General features: G+C 43.4%; 1 protein-coding gene across 3 annotated transcripts in view; it reads left to right on the top strand.

Annotated features, from left to right (window-relative positions):
- LOC119658193 (semaphorin-2A) overlaps window positions 1-21,278 on the top strand; it is a 494,571-nt gene that overhangs the window by 436,790 nt on the left and 36,503 nt on the right. For all 3 annotated transcript variants that reach the window (XM_038065472.1, XM_038065462.1, XM_038065468.1), the window contains 2 exons: window positions 4,327-4,683; window positions 4,920-5,148. In XM_038065472.1, coding sequence (XP_037921400.1) covers window positions 4,327-4,683; window positions 4,920-5,148 — 586 coding nt within the window. The remainder of the gene's footprint in view (window positions 1-4,326; window positions 4,684-4,919; window positions 5,149-21,278) is intronic.

The raw sequence follows: 21,278 nt of genomic DNA, 5'->3' as shown, positions 1-21,278 counted from the left end.
GAGACGACCTTGACGATAATGAAACAGCGGTGGGGAGCCGATCCATCCTGACAGGTGGTTGAAGGTGGAACAAACTCAGCCGTGACATAAACTGACTCTTCCAATGTGAGATGAAAGGAGTTCCAGGCATCACTGCATAAGCTCCTCTGTGGGGTGAATGTGAGTCAAAGGGCTCGTGGCACTTGCCTTCTATTCAGTTCCCCTGAAATATTCCACTATAATTATTGCTCCCGAAAACGGAAGCCTTAACCTTTTCCAACTTGGACAATTTGAATTTCTTCTGCGTCACTGATAGGACCTCGTCACTTTCGGTATCCAACGCACAATTCATTCATAAGGGTTTTTTGAAGGCTTTCATATAAAGTCCCTGTGACCACAACGATAAAGCTGGATGTCATTCTTCCATCTGGGAATGGAACACCTTCAACTTTTGTCATGTATTCTGAAGGAGAGATATGGATGGATGTCTTTTGTGATATTCATCTTCAATAGATGTTCTGCCCTGCTTAAACTCCTTGGTCCAGCATGCAACTATGTAATATAGACGAACAGGGTCTCTCAACGTCCCTACTAAGTTGCATGTCTTTGATAGACATTCTTTTTTCTCCAATTTCGTTTTTTCCATTTTCATGTTAACTTTTCGCCTGATTGTATGAATGCAATGCCTGATTGTATGAAGCTAGGATGGGCGCTAATGACGGTAAAACTGGGATTGGAAGTACTCTACTACGCTACCTTGAGGATCAAATGCGATTTTGGGATTGAAGTGTTCACAGCAATGGAGGGAACAGATGAGTTCGTAGAAAATACTCTTTAACGACCTCGAGCTTCATGGAGCTAGTTAATGAGTGACTTGGGATGGGATTAACAGTTAGTGAGGACATTGAGGCCTTGATGGTCTTGGACAGGATTGATCTGGGGAGTTTGACAGAAGTCGTACATGAGACTAGAAATAAAGCCAAAAATGAAGAGGGGTTGAACAAACTATTTGTTGCAAAACAGCTTAACGTTTTGGGGTGTTGTATTTGCAGATAAGGCATAAAAATCTAAAGGCCTTGGTGATATGAGATACATAGCACAGACCGGAATACATAGCCACCTCACGATAGGTGACTTTTTTGACAGTTGAGATGGGAGTGTTGTGAATTTCGAGGGATGTGTCTTGTAGAGGTATATAGGATGTGGTCGCCGGCGTATTGGAGGACTCCGACGATCCTTGTAGATCTTGTCAAAAGATGTAATTTTATGTAGATTTGTGGTGCTCTAATGTGAGGAGGAGGCAGACGAGGCAGCAACTTTCTTGTGCGAATCAAAACCAAGTTGCCGAGCAGAACCTCCAGGTGGTGGCACCGGAAAACGATGTATGCACATTGATTTGATGATCGTGATTCAGAACACGAATGTTCCAAGGCCTAGTAGGGCGGTGAGACCCAAATTTAAACGGGGACTCATCTGAAGTGAGGATTATCTGGTACCATCGGAGCCGAGATAGCCTTGTGAGTTTATATGTCTCTCAGCCCGGTTATTTGCGTTAGTCCCTTAGCGTAGGTTACATGAGAGTTATTGTTTTGTCTACAGGGCCAGTAACCTTCGGGCCTCAAGCATGGAGTTGCGCTTACAACTTGGATGCCGTATCCCAAAGTGCGGTAGAGATTTAGGTAGGTCTTGTATCCACCAGTCGCAGCGGGTCTCTGAAGGTGGTCACAAAATCAATCCGTGTCTTATTAAGACCGTGAGGTTAGGTCTAAACAGAGAGCATAATTGGCAGAGGTCAGTCCAGTGTTGGAGGTAGTTTGTGTGGAGCATCAGAACCCTATTGTCGATTGATCCGTCTAGGGTGAATGATTCCAAAGAGCTTCGATTCGTGGTTTATTTGTATGATTGCTTTAGCTGAGCTAGCAACCAAAGAAATAAACTGAAAATTATTATCATTACTTTTGGATCACTACTCTTAAGTGGTGCGTTGTGAAGTCTCTTTCAATGGTTCTTTTTTGACTCCATTTTTCCTGTTTCTGGGGTCTCCCAAGACTTCATTTCTGGTTCAATCCTATTTTCGGTCGTCCAAAATGATTTTCCCTCCTTATTTACTTGTCCCTGTCTTCGATATTCTCAAGATCTAAAAGTATTTACTGCCATTGATTCCCTACTCAGTAGCCTTCATACCATGATACTCTATCTCTTTTATGTGTTCAGAAAATGTTAGAATTTAACGTTAGTAAATGTTATAGTTATGTTTCTCATTGAAAACGTTCCCTCCGATATCTATCCATTCACCAAGGTAGATCAACTTTTAACAGCGATTAAGTCTTGCAAAAATCACAAGGACGTTTGACAGCAAGTTTCATTCTAATCTCCAATGTGTCGATATCCAAAACCTCTTATACCTGAAGCACTGACCTTTCGGTTTTGGACTTGTTTCGCTGATACGATGGCAAAAGTGATTGATCGAACGGCTGACTGGGTTCGAGTCCTGGTTCGGTCATTGATGTTTTTGCTTGGCTTTGTGTTGGTTCTGCGTTTGAAGGCTTATCATCATCATCGTGATCAGCCTGGCTTAATAAGGAACTCCAGACTCCCTGGTTTTGCGCGGAGATCCACCAATTCGATATTCCCAAAAGCCGTCTGACATCCTGACCTACGCCATCGCTCCATCTCAGGCCTGGTCTGCCTCGTCTTCTTTTTCTACCATAGATATAGCTCTTATAGGCTTTCTGGGCTAGATTATTCTCATCCATACGTATTAAGTGACCTGCCCACCGCAATTTGTTGAGCCGGAATTTATCCATAACCAGACGGTCGTCACTCATAGATTTCGTCGGCTACGGAATCATCCCTCCTCATGTAGGGGGCTGAAAATTCTTCGGAGGATTCTTCTTTCGAACGCGACCAGCAGTTCGCAATTTTTTGGTAAGAACTCAAGTCTTCGAAGAATATATAAGGACTGGCAATATCATAGTCCTGTACAGTAAGAGCTTTGACCCTATGGTGAGACCTTTGAAGGGGAACAGTTTTTATAAGCTGAAATAGGCTCGGTTGGCTGCCAACAACCGTGGACGGATTTCGTCATCGTAGCTGTTATCGGTTGTGATTTTCGACCCTAGATAGGCGAACTTTTCAATGGTCTTAAAGTTGTAGTCTCCTATCTTTATTGTTTTCGTTTGACCAGTGCGATTCGATGTTGTTCGTGCTTTGGTTTTCGGCGCTGACTTTGTCACCATATACTTCGCCTTGCCTTCATTAATCCTGCACCTGCAGCAGGAGGATGGCACATACCCGAACAAAATGTCGTTCCACTAATATCTCTATAACCCCTTTTTGCCGGTGCTGGAACATGACTGGCAGTATACTGTTGGGGTCTGAAGATTTATATGCGGAAAACCTGTTTGTATCTCAGCTGATTTCCCTCGGCAATTGCAATTCGATAAACTTATGTCCGGGTCTGCACACCTTCCAAACTGGGCCTTGACCTACAGTCCTCCTCGCTATCAGTGAAGCACCTACTTACTGAAATCTCCAGGCTTTCACGAGAATAATTAGTCCAGAAGCCTTTCGACTTTTCAAAGGAGGATGGGATGCTTCTTCGGCCCGAATCTTATTGAGTCTGACAGGTCCCCTGGTGCTTTCGATTTTCTGAATATAGTGCAGCCAGGACCGCTTCCCGGTGATCTTGGTGGCCGACTTGTACGTCTCAAGAAGTTCTTGTATGTCTACGAATATCTGCATCTGTAGCTGATGGTGAAGGTAATGATGAAGTCAACTTCCTGAGATTGGACAGGTCTTTCTTCCACACGGTGCAAAGCCTTTTTTGCTGAAATTTCCAGGGCACGAGACGTGGTTTTGAATGCTTTTTTCTGAGCTGCGATCCTTGACTATAGTTCGTCTGTCGTGCCAATGTCATAACTCGATCGAACTTCTCCCAGTCGCTCCTTCCGGTATCACTGAAATCTAGGCATTATGAGACATTTATCTATCTCTATCAAATTTATCTATATCTATCAATTTAGATTAAAGTTCGAATATTATTGGCAAAGTTTTAGGGGTCGAAGTTTTCTCTGTTCGAATTCAAATCCCGCTTTCGTCATTAATGTTTCTATCCATCTTTGTGTTGGCTCTGCGCCTTAAGGCTTATTATTTGTATAGCGTTAACTGTGATTTTAAATAAACTGAAACTCAGACCAGGAAAACTAAGAATGAATGAGACTGTGGGGGTGCTCTATGCTTCACAACAGAATGAAAAGGGGACTTATTTTTAAAAGTAATATTACATTTTAATTAATAATAAAATCATATTCCTTTGCTAATTGCTGTTTTTTTTGTTCTTTTCAGAACCCAACTTTGTGGGCTCATTCGACATTGGCGAGTTCGTCTATTTCTTCTTCCGAGAAACAGCTGTTGAATACATAAATTGCGGCAAAGCAGTTTACTCACGAATTGCTCGTGTCTGCAAAAAGGATACAGGTGGAAAGAATATCCTGTCACAAAACTGGGCCACGTACTTGAAAGCACGACTTAATTGTAGTATTTCCGGCGAATTTCCATTCTATTTTAATGAAATCCAATCTGTCTACCAACTGCCGAATGAGCCCAGGAAATTCTATGCAACGTTCACGACAAGCACAAATGGACTTGTCGGGTCAGCTGTCTGCAGTTTTGATATAAATGAGGTCCATGCAGCTTTCCAAGGTTAGTAGTGTGTCGGAAAATTTGATGAAGATATGAAAATAGTGCTGTCGGAATAGATACAATTTTGGCAAAGGTTTCTTGAATCCAAAATCTGCTTGAGTAACTCGTGTACTATACAAATGCCAATATTCGATTAAACCACCGCATGCGACTACAAAAAGGTCACACGGCAACAAGGACCTTCTCTGATGATGCCCACAAAAGGATGAAAATAACTCTTCATTTTTCATTTTCAGGAAAATTCAAACAACAAGAAACATCAAACTCCGCATGGTTACCCGTTCTGAACTCTCGAGTACCCGAGCCTCGTCCCGGTGTCTGCGTGAACGACACCGCCAGCTTACCGGATAATGTCCTGCAATTCATCAGGTCAAACCCACTTATGGACAGAGCCGTCAATCACGAATACAACAATCCCGTCTACTACAAAAGGGATCTCGTCTTCACCAAATTAGTGGTGGACAAGTAAGTACTTTGGCATTCAATCAACTTTTGGAATTCGCAATTAAGTTTGGTTTTACGTCATGAATCCTTTTACAAGGGTCACTGAAAAAATAATGTTGGCCAGTTTTGATGGTTACGTGCGTGGGATTTTCTGTTTTCAGATGACAAATTAAGAAGTTTGATAACGAGGAGAAGGTTAGATGGAAAAATCCTTTTGGTCCCTTTTCAGGATGAAAATAAAAAAGTATTAATATTTGATGCCTGCTTGATTTGAGCTGACAAATTGGCGAGCTTTGTCATTAAACGAAATGAATCTGTAAGAATAGTGTGAGAAGGGCCGACGAAGAGGCTTACCTGTGCGTGGCTTTCAACAGAAAAATTAGAAAATTGCATTTATTTCGGAATTTCGGGTTGTCAAGGGATGGCACTTTTGTGTTCTCCTTAAATTTGAAAGTGCTTTACCCATACCGCCAATTCGCGACATCTTGTTCGGAACAAAGTTTGCAAAGTTCCATCTACGTCATCGAATAATTCTTTGAAAATTGAGTAGTGGTGGCCATCTGTTGGTTAGAAGAGCTGCAAAACTGGCGCTGAATAGCCTTTATTTTGATAGAGACCAAATGTAACATTATTTGCCAAGGTGGTAATGGCTGGCTCAAATTATCCTTTTAGTTATTACAAAAGGGCATGCTAAGTTTTCGGGTTCCAACTTCTGGGTATAGCCTAGCATTTACAGCTCACAGGTATACTTTCTATGCAAGAGCTATCCACTCAAGATACCAAAGGAGGTAAAATTTCTTGGTGGAACTCGGATTTGGGCAAACAGAGGAGAACGACAAGGGTGCTCCTCAACCGACCCCTAAAGTCCGATTCAGCCGCTGACTGTAATCGGTACAAAGGGGCTCAAAAAGCTCTAAAGAAGACCATAAGGTCGGCCAAATGATCATCATGGAGACGCTTTTGCGAAGAGACCAACTCTCCTGAGGCAAACTCGAGGCTGAAGCAGATCCTTGTCAAAGAACGTAGCCAACAGCTGTGTCTACGTTTAGCAGAAGGCACAAAAGAAGCGATGAAGAAATGGCATGCCATTTGCTTAAAGTCCACTTCCCAGGCAGTATCCAAATTCTCGTGTCGGAGTCGACAAGTGCACACAGTCCTCAATCGAAATATTGAACTCCCACAGGCAAAGTATTATCACTGGAACGAGTGAAATGAGCATTTAACTCATTCCATAGGTACAAGTTTGCAGGTCCGGATGACATTATTCCTACTCTATTGAGACAGATAGAGGGAATGGCTGCCCTGAAATATATACTGTGCTTGCCAAGTACACGCTTATATTTCAATTAACTGGCGTGTTGTGAAGGTAATATTTATTCCCAAACCGGGAATCCCACCTACACAGAAGGAAAAAGTTTCCGACCGATCAATCTTAACTTCCTTTCTGCTAAAAAGAGTGGATAGACTAGTAGATCGGTTCCTAATGGATCCTTAGGTGGCCACTTCACTGTAGGTAACATACCTACCAGAAAGACAAATCGACGGAGACAGCACTCCATGAGCTAGCGGAACAAATTGAGAAGACGATGTCCGATAAAGAATGCGCCTTAGGTGCATTCATGGCGGCGATTTGTAATCCGGCAAGACAACATGAAATCAAACTGCTGTTAATCAGTTGGATCCTTCACATGCTAGAGTGGAGAAAGATCCACATATTGGTCGGACACAAGTCTATTGAGGCAGGATGTCTTAGGGGTTGCCCACAAGGAGGGGCTCTCTCCTGTTTTTCCTGTTCTTCCTTTTGTTTTTTTTGGGAGTAGGGTAGGTGAATGTGTTTACGTACAGACTCTTGGACTCCCGCAACAGTACGCCGTCCGACTATTATCTAAATACCTCCCTGTTATCAGAGAACTAGCCTGGAACCGTTTGACACATTACTAGCCCTCCCGCTCTACCGGCTTTGGTAGCCTTCAGTCAGGGAATCCCCGTCTCACATTTCGCATGAAGAACACACAATCAGGAGATCGCGGCTTCCCAATCCAGTACAGGTAAGACTGAAAACCTACATGCCAGCTTAGAAGTTGAGTAAGGAAGTAATCAATCTTACCGTGCGTTCGGTTTACGATGCAGCTCCTTGTCAAGAGCATTAGCCCATACCTCCGCTCCATTGAGTAGAACGGACTGCGTTGCTTCCACAAGGGGACGTCTTCTAATAGATGTAGGGCCCCCAATATTCGCCATTAGTCGAGTTAAAGCCCTGTTTGCTACTGCTTTGATTTGCTTGAAGAAGCTTATCTTCGAGTCGAGCATTATACCAAGGTACTGAACCGCTGGTTTTGACTCAATAGTCAACTCACCGATCGATAGGGGACGCAGGGTCGGTATTCTCTTTCTGGTAAAGATGATTACCTCGGCTTTTTCCAGCGCAAAACTGAAACCATGAGCAGTCATCCATCCGCTTACCCATTGCATCAATATGCCAAGTCTGCTTTGCGCTTATTCAACATTGCGTCCGGTAACAAGTGCCGTAACATCGTCTGCATAACCGACGAGTTGCAACTCTTCTTGCAATTCAAGCCTCAGCAGACTATCATAGGAAGCGCTCCAGAGGTCCGGCCCTGGGGTGGATCCCTGTGCTATCCCCGACGTGATTCCCATCCTCCTCTGACCATCTAGCGTCTCATAGAGTAGGGAGCGGTCTTTCTGATAGTCTTTCAATATCCGCAAGAGATACCTTGGGATGTAGAATGAGTTTTCTAACGTGTCTAGCATTTTTGTCCATCTTACGGAATTGAAGGCATTTCTGACATCAAGCGTTATGAGGAGCACTATCCGTTGAGATTGGCTATGTGCCTTCGCTCGATGCACGACCTCCATAACAGCATCCACTCCCTGTTCTGAACCCGAACTGCCTTGGGGATAAGTACCTGGCAGCGCGGATCGCTTCAGCGAATCTACTCATGATCAGCTTCAAGAGCACTTTGCCAGTCGTGTCAGGCATACAAAGCGGTCGGTATGCAGACGGCAGCTCTGGGTCTCCTTTTCCCTTGCTGATTGGCGCGATTGTGGTCACCAGCCAGAAGGAAAAATGCCCTCTTTCAAGTATGCGTTGGACGCCCCAAGCAGCAAGTCTGGCCGTTGGTGAGACACCAGTTTGTAAACTTCCACCGGAATGACATCAGGACTTGGTGCCCATACAATGGGGTCCATCTGGTCGGTACTTAGTTTGCAGCGCAGCTTATAGCCAATTCCCCAAGGGTCCCCATTCACCTCGTTGACCAGGTTTTGCCAGCCGTGAGCTTTCCTTTTATTTATCGCACTACAGAGCCCCCTTTTTGCTGATCTATACTGTGGTTTTATGGCGCATGCCTCCTCTGTTATGGCTCCGAGTTATAGACATTTTGCTATGACTCCTGGAGGACACAAAGGCCTTCGCCTAAGCATTTGCAGATGATCTAACTGTAATAATTATCTTCAAGTTTACGGGTACAGGTGCTTCCATAAATTACGGTCAAAGCTAGGACGTCTGGACTAGTTATGTTCACTAGAAACATCAGCTGGGGCAGCTACACACTACGAACTATAGCAGGGGTGCAAATCGAGCTGGTACAAACAGTCAAATATAATATTTAGAAGTACATCTCGACTGTAAGCTAACGTGGAAGAACCCTATCCAGGAACAATACCAAAAATCTTACAGATTGCTCTGGTGATGCATGGTTATGATAGGTAAGACCTGGGGACTTTTACCATATATACATCCATAATAAAACCCATTTAGATGTATGCATGCGTCGCTTGATTTACAGAACTGAACTTTGCTAATAGCAAGAAGCTGCTGACGCGGATTCTGAGGCTCGTTTGAATATTACTGAAGCAATCAGTATTACGCGGACCGCAGCATTTGAAGCTATTCTAAATCTCTCTCTATCCTAGTCAAACATTTCTGGTAATGAGGAAGCTGGCAAACTGGCTCGCCAAAGTTCTAGATCCACAATGGCGGGACCAAAACCAGCTTTTGACGTTCGGTCATCCACTGTCAAATCCACTCTGGTGGGGGAGATTACAAGGATACACATAGCCGAACGAAGAAATTTGAACTTCTGCCGGTAGGCGAAAATTTTTGTTGTCTCTTAAGAAGTGGGACATGAAAACCCTAGTAGGGCGGGACACTGTTTCTTAAGCTATCACGTGGAAAAAATGAAGCCAATGTAAGGAAGATGACGGAGGAGGAGGAGACGGCCCTCCACTTCATATGCAGCTGGCCAGCCTCCTCAGACTTCAGACGAAGATACCTTGGTAAGGTTTTCTTCAACGAAGAGTGCGCATTGTCTGTTTGTGTAGAATGTCCTCAGATTGACGAAAGCTGGCGAACGCCATAGGCTTGAGGCCGTTGAATAAGCAATCTGCGAAGATAGCACAACACATGCTTCATTTCGTCCCAAGGGTTTCTGACAAGCTGTCATGCATTATTTTGTGTTACCTACTTTTGGGCCGACATACCTGACGGCGTCCCTTGCATCGCTGAGTATATTGGAATTGTTGTCTTTTTTCAAAGCGAGACCTATCCAGTCCCACTTTGTATGCAACACGCTCATTGATATGTCGTCGTATATTAGTTATTTTCCTCATTTAAACCTTTGGCTTGCATTCATACTTCTACATTGCTTTGCATCGACGTGGATGCCCCTCCCCACGCTGATCATTAAAGTCGTCTATCTTGCGATATCTCCACAATACGTGTTGCATATCGATCGCGAATATTTTTATTTCAGACGTGATTATAATGTGCTATGGCTTCTCGCTCCAGCACAATATCATCGTCTTCGTAGCTGTGAGGCGACGTTCATTGCTTTTAGTGTCCGATCAGTGTTCATAGGGCAAAAAACAAACGCGGCTACTGTGAGTCGTTTCGAACTTGAGACTTTATTTGAAGTGTGGATTCCAGAAGACACCAGTTATGGACCACCACCTTATCGAAGTTACGCTGGTATTTGAGAGGAGAGAGAGAGAGCGCCGATCTTAGGTACTTAAACCGTTCGGTTCGGCACAGGCCGGTATTACTGACGGTGTTTGAATAGGTTGCATTGGAGTCCATTGTCACAAATTCTGTTTTCCATAGATTTAGGCGTCAACCATTATGCACGAGGTAATCATTCTACATTTGGAAAAGTTGCTCGACGTTAGGTTTATTATGCGGCACTAGGAAAATGTTATCGGCATTGAGTATTACATGTTTTAGTTGCCATAATCCCTTATATGGGCCATGACTTGTCAACCACACCTAGGAATCTACTTAAGTTTCTTTCGGAGAATCTGCATTTTCATTTAAAGTGTAACATGCTCCTTTTGTTGCTGCTCATCATCACGGATGGGAAGCCCACCAAAAACGCCTCTCATAGTACCATCTAAACTGATTCCCAGCAAGCTTTTCCGCGATGCGATATCTGGTGGGCGACGTTGTAGTTATTTACGGTAGCTCCTACTTCATTCACCAACTCAGTGGAGGAATTCTTTTTGCCACCTCCAATCGTAGCGACAAAAAGAACTTTCAGTCCAGTTCATCGATCCGCCTCTTCGTTTACGCAGTCCAAGTCTCGTAATGCCCTTTAGAGGCATACCCTACAGCTTCACCTGCAGCAAAAATAAAGATACTTTTGACGGTGGATGATCATCATCGATATTCTCGAGTGGGTGGTTTGAAGTATCTCTTGCTCAGAAAGAAAGTTTTCCCACTCCTGGTTAAGAACCAGTCCGTGGAAACGGCCCATATTGAATTTTGTTGATTCCCGGATCTCCTTCGAGCAGGCACACTAGTGACTCGGAAGCAAAGAAAAGTGACTTCTTATGTGCATTCAAGAAGCAGCTCCTTAATCTACTGCTGATCGCATTGCGGTTAATCTGATTAGATGTTATTACCAAGCCAATCGAAAGGCAAATGACTTTATGGCAAACCCTGTGGTCGGACAAAGAGGCGGTAAAAGTTATAGAAATCTACAAATATTTCTCCGTTAGTATTACGGTCACAAAGATCATGCCTCCCCATCAAATGCCCGAGCAAGATGTTATCAGGCCGCACCTTGGTATTCAAATCACCAATAACAATGTTAACTTTGGGCCTCTCCTGAATAGCGTATAATTGCTCATAGAAAGTCTTCTCCGTTGACAGACCGAATCTCACTTTCAAAATACTGTCAGAAGCCGGCTCCTGGGTCGTAAAAGTGCCGCAGGAGTTTGAGTCCGAATTCATGTCTGCTGCTGTCACTAATCCTCGCTTAAGTTGGAAAAAGATCTGATTCTGGGGCTCTCGATATCGTTGTCGAGGACCAATCCAGAAACCAAATTTAAATCGTCTTCGATAGGCATTGGTCATAGCCGTTAGGTCAACCCTTATCCGAGACCTTGTTGACATTTCGGCAACAAGAAAGATTTGAGATTCGTCTGCAAATCTGTTTTTTACTACTAGTTGGGAACACTTTGAGTGCATCTTTAGACCGCACCTTAATGGCTGAAATTAATCCAGCTTTCGGAGATGGAAATCTTCAATAAGATTCTCTTACATGTTCTACTAGCTGGTATCATTTTTACTATTTCAAACACCTTTCTCCAATTTAGCACCTGCGCTATGTCGGGATATAATAACTTCTCACTCAATAATTATGGTCACAGCTGTGTTATTCCTTCCTTCTTCCCTCACTCTACATTGGATGCAGTCTGTCATGTGGTTAACTTCATTTTAGTTTTCGTACCTCAATAACATTCTTCCATCTGGATTTTCCGACGCTATTGCACATATATATAGATGCTACGCTCTTCCAGATCTCATTTTGACACAGTTTAAGAGGATACTTCGATAGCCTGCTCCTCGACTTCTGTGATTGCTGATGACCAGCGGAAATGCCAAGAACCCACTTTGTTGTTAGATTTTTCTCAGTTGCACATGGTACTGGCCAACAAAATTGATATGTATAAATAGGTATCCAAGAGGAAGATCTGGTCCAGCTGTGTACTGACATTTTATGGCACTGCGCCGGTTGTAATTTTAATCCGCCTTGAGAGAGCCTCAAAGGCCAAAAATAAGGAAGCTTTCGAGTTCAATGGTCCAGCAAATTTTTTTAGAGATGTGGTTAAATCAGGTATTCACAGCTATACTGAACAGAATGCGACTCAGTGTTGGGAGATTGCACTTTACCCAACAGAAAAGCCAACTTCTAGTGGAATCTAGCATCTCACAGGACTTTGTACTGCACCCTCTTTTATGAGACATCAAATGCAACAATGCAGTCAACTTTCACCAAGCCACGGTAATGGGTAACACCAAAGATAGGGGTAATACGAAAGATAGAACTGGTTGTACAAAATATCTGTTCGGCAAAACATCTTGAGTATGAAATAATACAAAGCACTGTAATAGAAATGAAAATAAAATTTATCAGCAGTGGGCAAACTCAGACTCCTGTGGGTTACTCGCGGAAATAGCATGCTCCTTGGGTCAATCGTCATCATACTACTAGAGATTTTTTGTGTTACATAGAGGTCTATCTAAGTGCGGATGGGCAACTGGGTACACAGACCCCCACTGGGAACTTCTTCATTTGGCACTTATTGGTTGCATTCGCCTATCAAGCGAGTCACAATGGTGTCGACAGCGAATCTGACTTTGGAGAAACCAAATTCTCTCTGTACGATGATGCTTTGGCCTAAAAAATTTGTCTGGCCTCCACTTAACAGCCAGACTTAGGGTGTTGTTTTGGTATATCGTTCCGTTCTCGTCCTTTACTGTGTCTCATTCTATTGCAAATCCCCAGCACTGCTTTCTTTGCTAGTGAGGGTATCACTACCACGTTTAAGGATGACTTAAATCTATGTTCATTCCCGCCATTCTAAGTGGACAACCAGTTAATAATTTTCAGAAAGTAATTAGAGCATGTGATCTGCGAAGACACCGGAGTTGTCATTACGATTCTGTATGTTCCTCCCTTCGACTTCGCTGTAAAACTGGCTTGAGATTATCGCGAGTTTCCTTGTAAATATGCTGAGACTGCACATCATTAAACTCCGCGAATGAAAAGTTGGGAGTGTAGCAACCAGAGATATATATGCTGACTATTTTTGCCAACATTTAGTCGCTTACCGCCTGGTTCATACGTTACTATATAGCAACGCTATCGCCGAATCACCTGCCAAACCGTCCCCAGATATATTATTGAAAATGGTTCCATTGTACTCGCTGTGACCCTTTCCTCTACAGCTTCTGATACTTCGGTCCGATCGATTGATAGCAGTGCCCCTACATAATGAAAATTTATTCTTGAAAATTCTCTTAAAAAGCGAGCAAAGCGACGATGATAGCGCCAAGTAAAGACCTGATACAAAAGAAGGATAACATGCGGAAACACACATAATCAGGCGGTGAACGACCTATGTTTGTTTCCGGTGAAATCCACAATATTTCAGGCCTATCAGGCCGTGAACGACCTATGTTTCCACGATACTTCTCCCCTATCAAGCACGCCTGAAAATAAAGATCCGGCCGGCGAGTACCTGCGTATTCTCAAGGTTCTCTTCGGACACGGATTGATTTGGAGACCACAATCAGAGCTCCATTATGACTGGCACAGCAGTACTGGTATATACTGACTGCAGGTTCAGCATTTATACTAGTGAATGCGAAGCCTATCTAAAACCTCTGTCGCAACTAAGGTGTACGGCTCTCCACACTTGGACCAGAAGGGGGCCACCCGCCCATCCCCCAGAAATTCTCCTAGAACATATGCTCTCAGAGAGCCATCCCGGTTCCTATGGTACTAGATAATCTCCGGTGCGGCTTCGTGACAAGAGTCAGTTCAAATAAATCCCTTGCAGATTTTGGTCTGATCGCCCTCTTTGAGTACGTAACCACGGCAGGCACGTCTGGTCAGTAACCAGTCCAGTCGGCCGTCTGTTGTACTGAAAACACCATCAACGTACCGGCAAGCCGAACGACATCGTCTGTTTAACTTTGGCCGTCAAAGGTGTTGAGACCCAAATCAGAGATATTTTTGTGTTTGAGGATTTCATTTGATACCCAGCGTGATTATATTCGATGAAAAAAATGTTATCGCCCAAATAAAACACCGTGAAAATCTCGCCATGCTTTTAACATAGTATGCTGGTCCCAAGGCCAGGTAAAGGAGGAGGGTTTGAGGCAACGTACTCTGTACTATCCTCAGTAAAACAAAAATAAAATGCTGAGATCAGGGAAAGAGATAAATAGAGTATAGTTGGAGTTATTCTACTATGCTAAATCCTACCTGATCTCTCTTGGTGACAGGCCCCGCGACAGGTCGACCAAGCAAATGCATAGAATGTCGTTATAAACATGATGATCGGATTGAGTCACAAGCCTCGGAGAAATGCTAGAGCGTCCACCTCAGTCGACGCGGCAGGACGGGCCCCGGTCCTGTCGAGAAATGGGCAAGGGTTCTTGACGCATGGACGGCGTCAGGACGTAAGCAAGTTAGTCCGCACACAACGAACAAAACAAATACGTGTCTGCACGCTAAATGTTGGTACCCTAACTGGAAAGACGGAGGAACTCATAAGGGCCCTTCGGAAAAGGCGCTTTGCAAAAAACCCGATGGTCTGGTGCCAAAAGCTGCGACATTGAACGCGAACGCGGTAAAAATGACTATAAACTTCTCTATTTTAGTAACCCACACACTCAATACGGTGTTGGCATTGCCACCTCAGAGGGTTTCCGTGACACCATCAAAGAAGTCGAACTATTTGATGATCGGCTGATGAAGCTCACCATTATATCAGCTGATCGCACTATTTACTTCTTCATTGCGTACGCACCACAGACAGGTCGCCCTGATGCCGAGAAAGATGTCTTCTGACAACTTCTCGATGAAAAGACTTGCCACGTGCCTGTTGACGACTATATTATTATTGCCGGCGACCTTAATGGTCATGTGGGTGAAAAGGCAGACGGTCACAGGTGTCATGGTCGAAAGGGGTTCGGAGCACGCAATGCGGGTGGCGAGCGTATAATCAATTTTGCGGACACCCATGACCTTGTACTTATGAATACATGGTTTATCAAACGATTGTCTCATCTTCCTACATTTTATAGTGGGAACAGTAAAACGCAAATCGATTATATTCTCATAAGACGGCGACATTTTACCACTGTCACTGATTGCAAAGTCGTTCCACATGAGACCATCGCACCTCAACATCGGTCGTTGATTGCCATCCTGCGAATTAAGCCACCGATAAAACAGCGTGAGGAACGCACTGGCTCGCGGCGCATCAAATGGTGTCGATTTGGTGAGAAGAAAGAAGAAACGATCTCACTCGTACGGTGGCCGACCATTACGAATGCGGAAGAATCGTGGAACCAAATGAAAGACACGATCCACAAAGCGGCCTCTGCAACCCTCGGGGTCACCAAGCCGGGTAAGCGGTACATCAACCGAGATACTTGGCTTTGGAATGATGATGTTGAAATGAAGGTCCGTGAAAAGAAACGCCTCTATCACGAATTTCTCGACGATAAAACGCCTGCTAATTGGCAAATTTATAAGAATGCCAACCGGGAAGCAAAGAAAGCGGTCGCTGTCACCCGACCAAACCATTACAAAAATCTTTACGATAAACTAGACACTCGGGATGGCGAGAGAGATCTGTATCGACTTGCTAAAAGACGGACGTACACAGGATATCGAACACTTCTGTTGTGTTAATGACAAGAACGGATGCGGATAGGTGGCGAGAATACTTCGAGCAGATTTCATCTGAAGAATTTGCTCATTCTCCACTTCCACAATCATTGTCGACATTTGGACCAGTTCCACCTGTCAGCGCAACTGAAGTCGAATAGGCAATAAAACGAATGAAATCGGGGAAAGCAGCAGGACCTGACGACATCGCATCTGAGCTCTGGAAAGCGAAGAGCTGGGACCCAACACTGTGGCTCAGTGATTTCTTTAATCGGGTTATTCAGGAAGGAAGAACATCATCTGATTGGCAAAATACCACAGTTTCAATATGGAAAAAGAAACGTAGTCCAGCAGAATGTTCAAATTACCGTCCGGTCCGATTACTTTCCCATACCATCAAGATTTTTGAACGCATTCTTGACAACCGTATTCGCGAAATCGTTGAAATAACCGTGAATCAAGCCGGATTTGTCAAAAACTACGGAGCTACTGACGCAATACACGCTGCGCGGTTACTCATGGAGAAACACCGTGAGAAGCATCGCGCTCTTTACATTGCCTTTCTGGATCTAGAGAAAGCTTTTGACCGTGTACCACACGAACTCATCTGGTATGCTTTACGACAACACTTCGTGCCAGAAAAACTCGTGCGCTGGGTTCAATTGCTTAACCACGATCCGAAAAGTAAAGTACGGAGTATGGCGGGTGTATCAAAATCGCTTCGTGCCCCTGTTGGTGTTCATCAAGGAAGCGCCCTCTCACCACTCCTCTTTGTTCTTGTTATGGACACCGTCACACGGGATATCCAACGTCCACCGCCCTACCCACTGCTTTATGCAGATGATGTTTTCCTAGCATCTGATAGCAAAAATGATCTCGAGCAGCTTGTCCAAAAATGGAATGATCCCCTCATGCAATATGGTCTCAGATTGAATCTAAACAAAACTGCATTTTTGACAACCGATCCCTATGAAACAGGCACAATCACTGTCAGTGGTAGTGATCTGCCCAGAACTGAGCGATTTAAATACCTCGGGTCAACGCTATCAGCCAATGTAGAACTGCGTTATGAAATTGCTTCACGCATTAACGCAACCTGGATGAAGTGGCGTTGAACAACTGGTGTTCTCTGTGTGTATCAACGAACGTCTCAAATCGAAAATTTACCCCAATATTGTCCGTCCTGTCGCTCTCTATGGTTCTGAGTGTTGGCCAACTATAAAAGACAATGAACGGCGTCTTGCGGTAATGGAAACGAAGATGTACTTTGGACTAGTGTCGTGACACGTCTTCATCATATCTGAAATGGGGATATCCGCGATCGTTATGGGGTTGCACCGATCGTGGAAAAGTTGCGAAAGAGGCGTCTTGGATGGTATGGTCACGCAATTCGTGCTAACGAGAATTCACTTGCCAAGATTGGTCTGAATATCGAAGTCCATGGTAAACGACCAAAAGGCTGACGTAAACAACGGCAGCTTGATACGCTGGATGGGGGTTTAAAAGCCTCGAGATTGCACCCAGATCAGGCATTCGATAGAGCCAAATGGCGAAACCGATCACGATGAGTCGACCCCGCTTGTAAGCGGGACAAAGGCTGAAGAAAATGAAGAAGAAGAAAATGTCTGCATTATAATTGGATAGTGTGTAAATAAGATTTTGGGTTTGGACAGATGGCATCAAAATTAAAATAATCATTTATAAATTAGGTACTTGCTGATTAACGAAAGGTTCCTCTAGTTTTTCCATGCCCTTTTAATGACTTGTATATCGATGATAATGTAGTGAGGTTGGGTCGTCTGTGATCTTGAGAGAGTAAATCTCAGCTATTCTTTGAGAGGTCTTTCTTTCTCCTGCAACCTGTTGCAAAGTATCTTAATGCTTCTTGCCAGATTTGCTCCAAGTTGTATGAATGCTAGCTTATCCAGATGAAAGCTCTGTTTTCTACGAATCTGAGCTGATCCTGATTATGGAAGAAGGTGCTTTTGGTCTCAAAGGGGACTATCTGAAGAATTCTTATTCGGGATGTTTTTCATATAGTCTGTGAATATTATGAATGAAATGCAATTAAAACAATCGGCCCTTTCCACAATTTAAAGTTGCAGTGGAGTTTTGCATTGTCTAACTTTCACTAACTACAAAGACAATATCCATTATTTCTCTAATGCAATGCAGCGCAGTTTATCATATCACCACACGCTTCAACATTTCCAGTGAATAAAACATGACTCCACTAAGTGATACATGACCACTTCCACGCCCAATCTACAAAGCCGCACTTTTCAAAAATGCCAAAAGAAACCGCCCCCTCCCCTCCACGCCGCACAGGTAGCATTTTTAATTAGAGTTATTTATTTGCGGTTATTGTTGCAATATTTACCTGAACCAGTAAAGCGCCTCCACGGTAATGCAACATGAAATACATTTTAACGTTTTATTGAGATTCGATTAATATCACAACTGCCGCTTATGTGGTTTTGTTTGTATCGGGGTAGCATTCAGTGGCCACCCCCTCGGGACAGGTAACGCAATTTTTCTACCGGACACACAAAATTAAAATTTATTGAGCATCATGTTCGGCTCCTGTGAAATATAATGTTGGCATATTTATTGGCACCGCAAGTGCCACCCCCACCTCCGCCGTTCAGAGTTATTATGTTTTGAAGGATCGCCAGGACATGCAATTCCAAGTGCTGCCGGCCAGAAAATATTTTATTGCCAAAGAGCTGAGGAGACAAAGGGTTGAATTGCGTCGATAGTGCTCCAAGTGAAATTAAATATGAATGTTTGTGATATTTAATAGTTTGCGGGTATTATTTTCAGTTTTCAATAAAACTGCATCAAATTAGTCATGTGATTGAATCATGAACTTGGGGCAGGGGTGGGGGCAAGCACCGTGAAATTTAATCATGTTTCGGCTGTTTGCCGTGCGGGCGTATTGAGTGTGTATCCTGTTTGAAGCGTGAAAACGTTTAATGGAAAAAGCAAATCGCTTTGAGGCTGCATTGAGTGTCATTCAGGTGGATACGATTTGAAATGAGGATATTTTTCATTTTCTATTTTATCTATCAAGTTCTGTTGTCTCTTTTTGCTTTATTTCTATCGATTCGGGATTGTGTATAGATCATTTGCCGAGTTGATTGCGTTTTCAACTTCAATGGAGTCTTTCAACATAACACAAGAGCTCGGAAATTGAACCGGGGTTGGAAATATCTAGATTACACCTTATTTGGTTAAAAATCAATTTTCTGATTGTCAACTTTCAAGTTCAAAAGATATTTTTGCAGAGATAAAATCTGTAAACAATAAAACCCTGTGTCCTCAGCTCCACGATACGAGATGTCAAATACGTCTGGTAGGATCGATTTTCACCATCCCTCAATTCAAAAAGTAGTCGGCATAAGGGTCTACCAGTATCTACGTAAGGTTTTCCAGAAATTATTGTCATCTGAATATACCTTTCCTAGCCCTCTTTTCAACGTAGGCAAAGCCTTATCTTTCGCACTCTATATTGCTTATCGACAAACTGAAAGGAGTAATACGTAATCAGTCACAGTAAAATCCTCCAGCCTCTATATCGGATCGAATTTTGAACCAGATAAGAAAAAACTGAAAAGAGGTGAAACAGGAGTCTTTTTCAGAACCACGCATATAAAGTAGACCCTTTCAATGTCAAAATTGTCAGGAATTTGGCCATACAAAAGGCTAATGCAGATTGCCCAAGAAAGAATAAGGAGATCCCTGTAATGACTTATGTGGATTGCCGGATGGTCAAAAGACTATCTGAATCGATCGGATTTACCCATGAGGGTAAAACTATTTTAATAACGTAAAGAAAAGCCGAAATAGATACTAAGGATTCCTCCGAAAATACTCGACTGAAATATTCCGTTGACACACGCTTCCATGCCTCTGTGCTAGCCACGTTTGGGGATATGGGTTCGTTCTTTTGAGCGAGTCCTTGAGTCGGTGATCGTCATGATTGGTGTCGAGTTTTCCCTCGTTTATTAACAATAATAGTCTTACTTAATTTGTTTTTACGTACTTCTAACGCTGTCACCATTTGTAACGATTTCCTTTACGTAATCCCGTCGCTGACACTAATTGTTACGTTCTTAGCTATTCGTACTCGTCATTAGTTAGGTTACTTGCTTTACGTAGGCTCGTATCACTGGATTGCGTAGCACTAAACAAAAACCCGTTCTATAACTATAATACAAGCGTTTACCAACGTACTGCACAATTAATTTTGGAACCTTCCTTGAACTAGTACAATTCGAGGCATATTTATAATCGACACGATCTGTTCTAACACTAGAACTAGACTGACTTTGTGGGTGGAGGTCTGGCCCTTTTATACCCCGCGGAATATTCCAGAAAGGCATGTAACCACTTTACTAGAAAACTACTTTACGCCTTTGACAAGATCTCTTGCCGACATTAGAGTCATCTGTTAACAATTATCGTAACTAAATATTCGTCGTACTGTTTTGGCGTCTTGGCTAATTGTCATAACTACGATTTACATTGACGTCACACATAATTTTCCAAAGTGATTTTCGTCACAACAGCTTCCCTTGCATAACAGACTTTTCGGGCTGTGGATCATCCCTCCCCCTTCATTGATGTCCAGCCCAAAATCTCGCGCCGCCTCTTTCATCTGGATGAAGGCGGTTTGTACGTTTTGGGTCGTTCTTCCCATGATGTTGGGTGGATTTAAAGACGATGATGCATTTACCTCAGCATCACGGGTCACTTTTTCCAAGGCCAAGTTAAAGAAGACGCTTATTAGGACATCCCTCCTTGTCTTAGACCGTAGTTGACGTCGAATGGTCTCGAGAGCGATCCACACATTGATTAAGGTCAGCCTAGTTATTTTTATCAATTTTGTGGGGATATCGAATTCTCTCATGGCCATGTACAGTTTTACCCTGCTTATGCTATCACTGGCGGTCTGATGTCCAGTTTCCAACAGTTTTTCCATCGCTTGCCGAAGAGATAAAATCTTATCTGTTGCTGATTTGCCTGGAGTGAAGTCTCTTTGGTTTGGGTTAATGATGTTCTGGGGGGCTATCCGGCCTAGCAAGATTATCATCATCATCACCGTAACCTATTGAGCCGGATTTTATCCACAACCTGAAGGTCATGGTATCGCTCATTGATTTTGTCATTATGTAGGTTACGGAATCGTCCATCCTAATATAGGGGGCCAAGAATTTTTCTGGGTTTCTTCACTCGAACGCGACCAAGAGTTCGCAATTCTTCTTGCTAAGGACCGAAGTCTCCGAGGAATACATGAGGACTGGCAAGATCATTGTCTTGTACAGGCGGAGAATATCTTATAGATGGTACTCAGCAACGTCATACCCTATAATCGCTGCACTGCATGATGTGTCCCTTTTTATGTATAAGTCGGATAATGTCTCCTTGCCAGTCGTCAGACAT

The sequence above is a fragment of the Hermetia illucens genome, chromosome 1 (assembly GCF_905115235.1).
Source record: "Hermetia illucens chromosome 1, iHerIll2.2.curated.20191125, whole genome shotgun sequence".
Taxonomy (NCBI): Eukaryota; Metazoa; Arthropoda; class Insecta; order Diptera; family Stratiomyidae; genus Hermetia; species Hermetia illucens.
The sequence above is the reverse complement of the archived record's forward strand: the minus strand, read 5'-3'. Positions and strand labels throughout refer to the sequence as shown.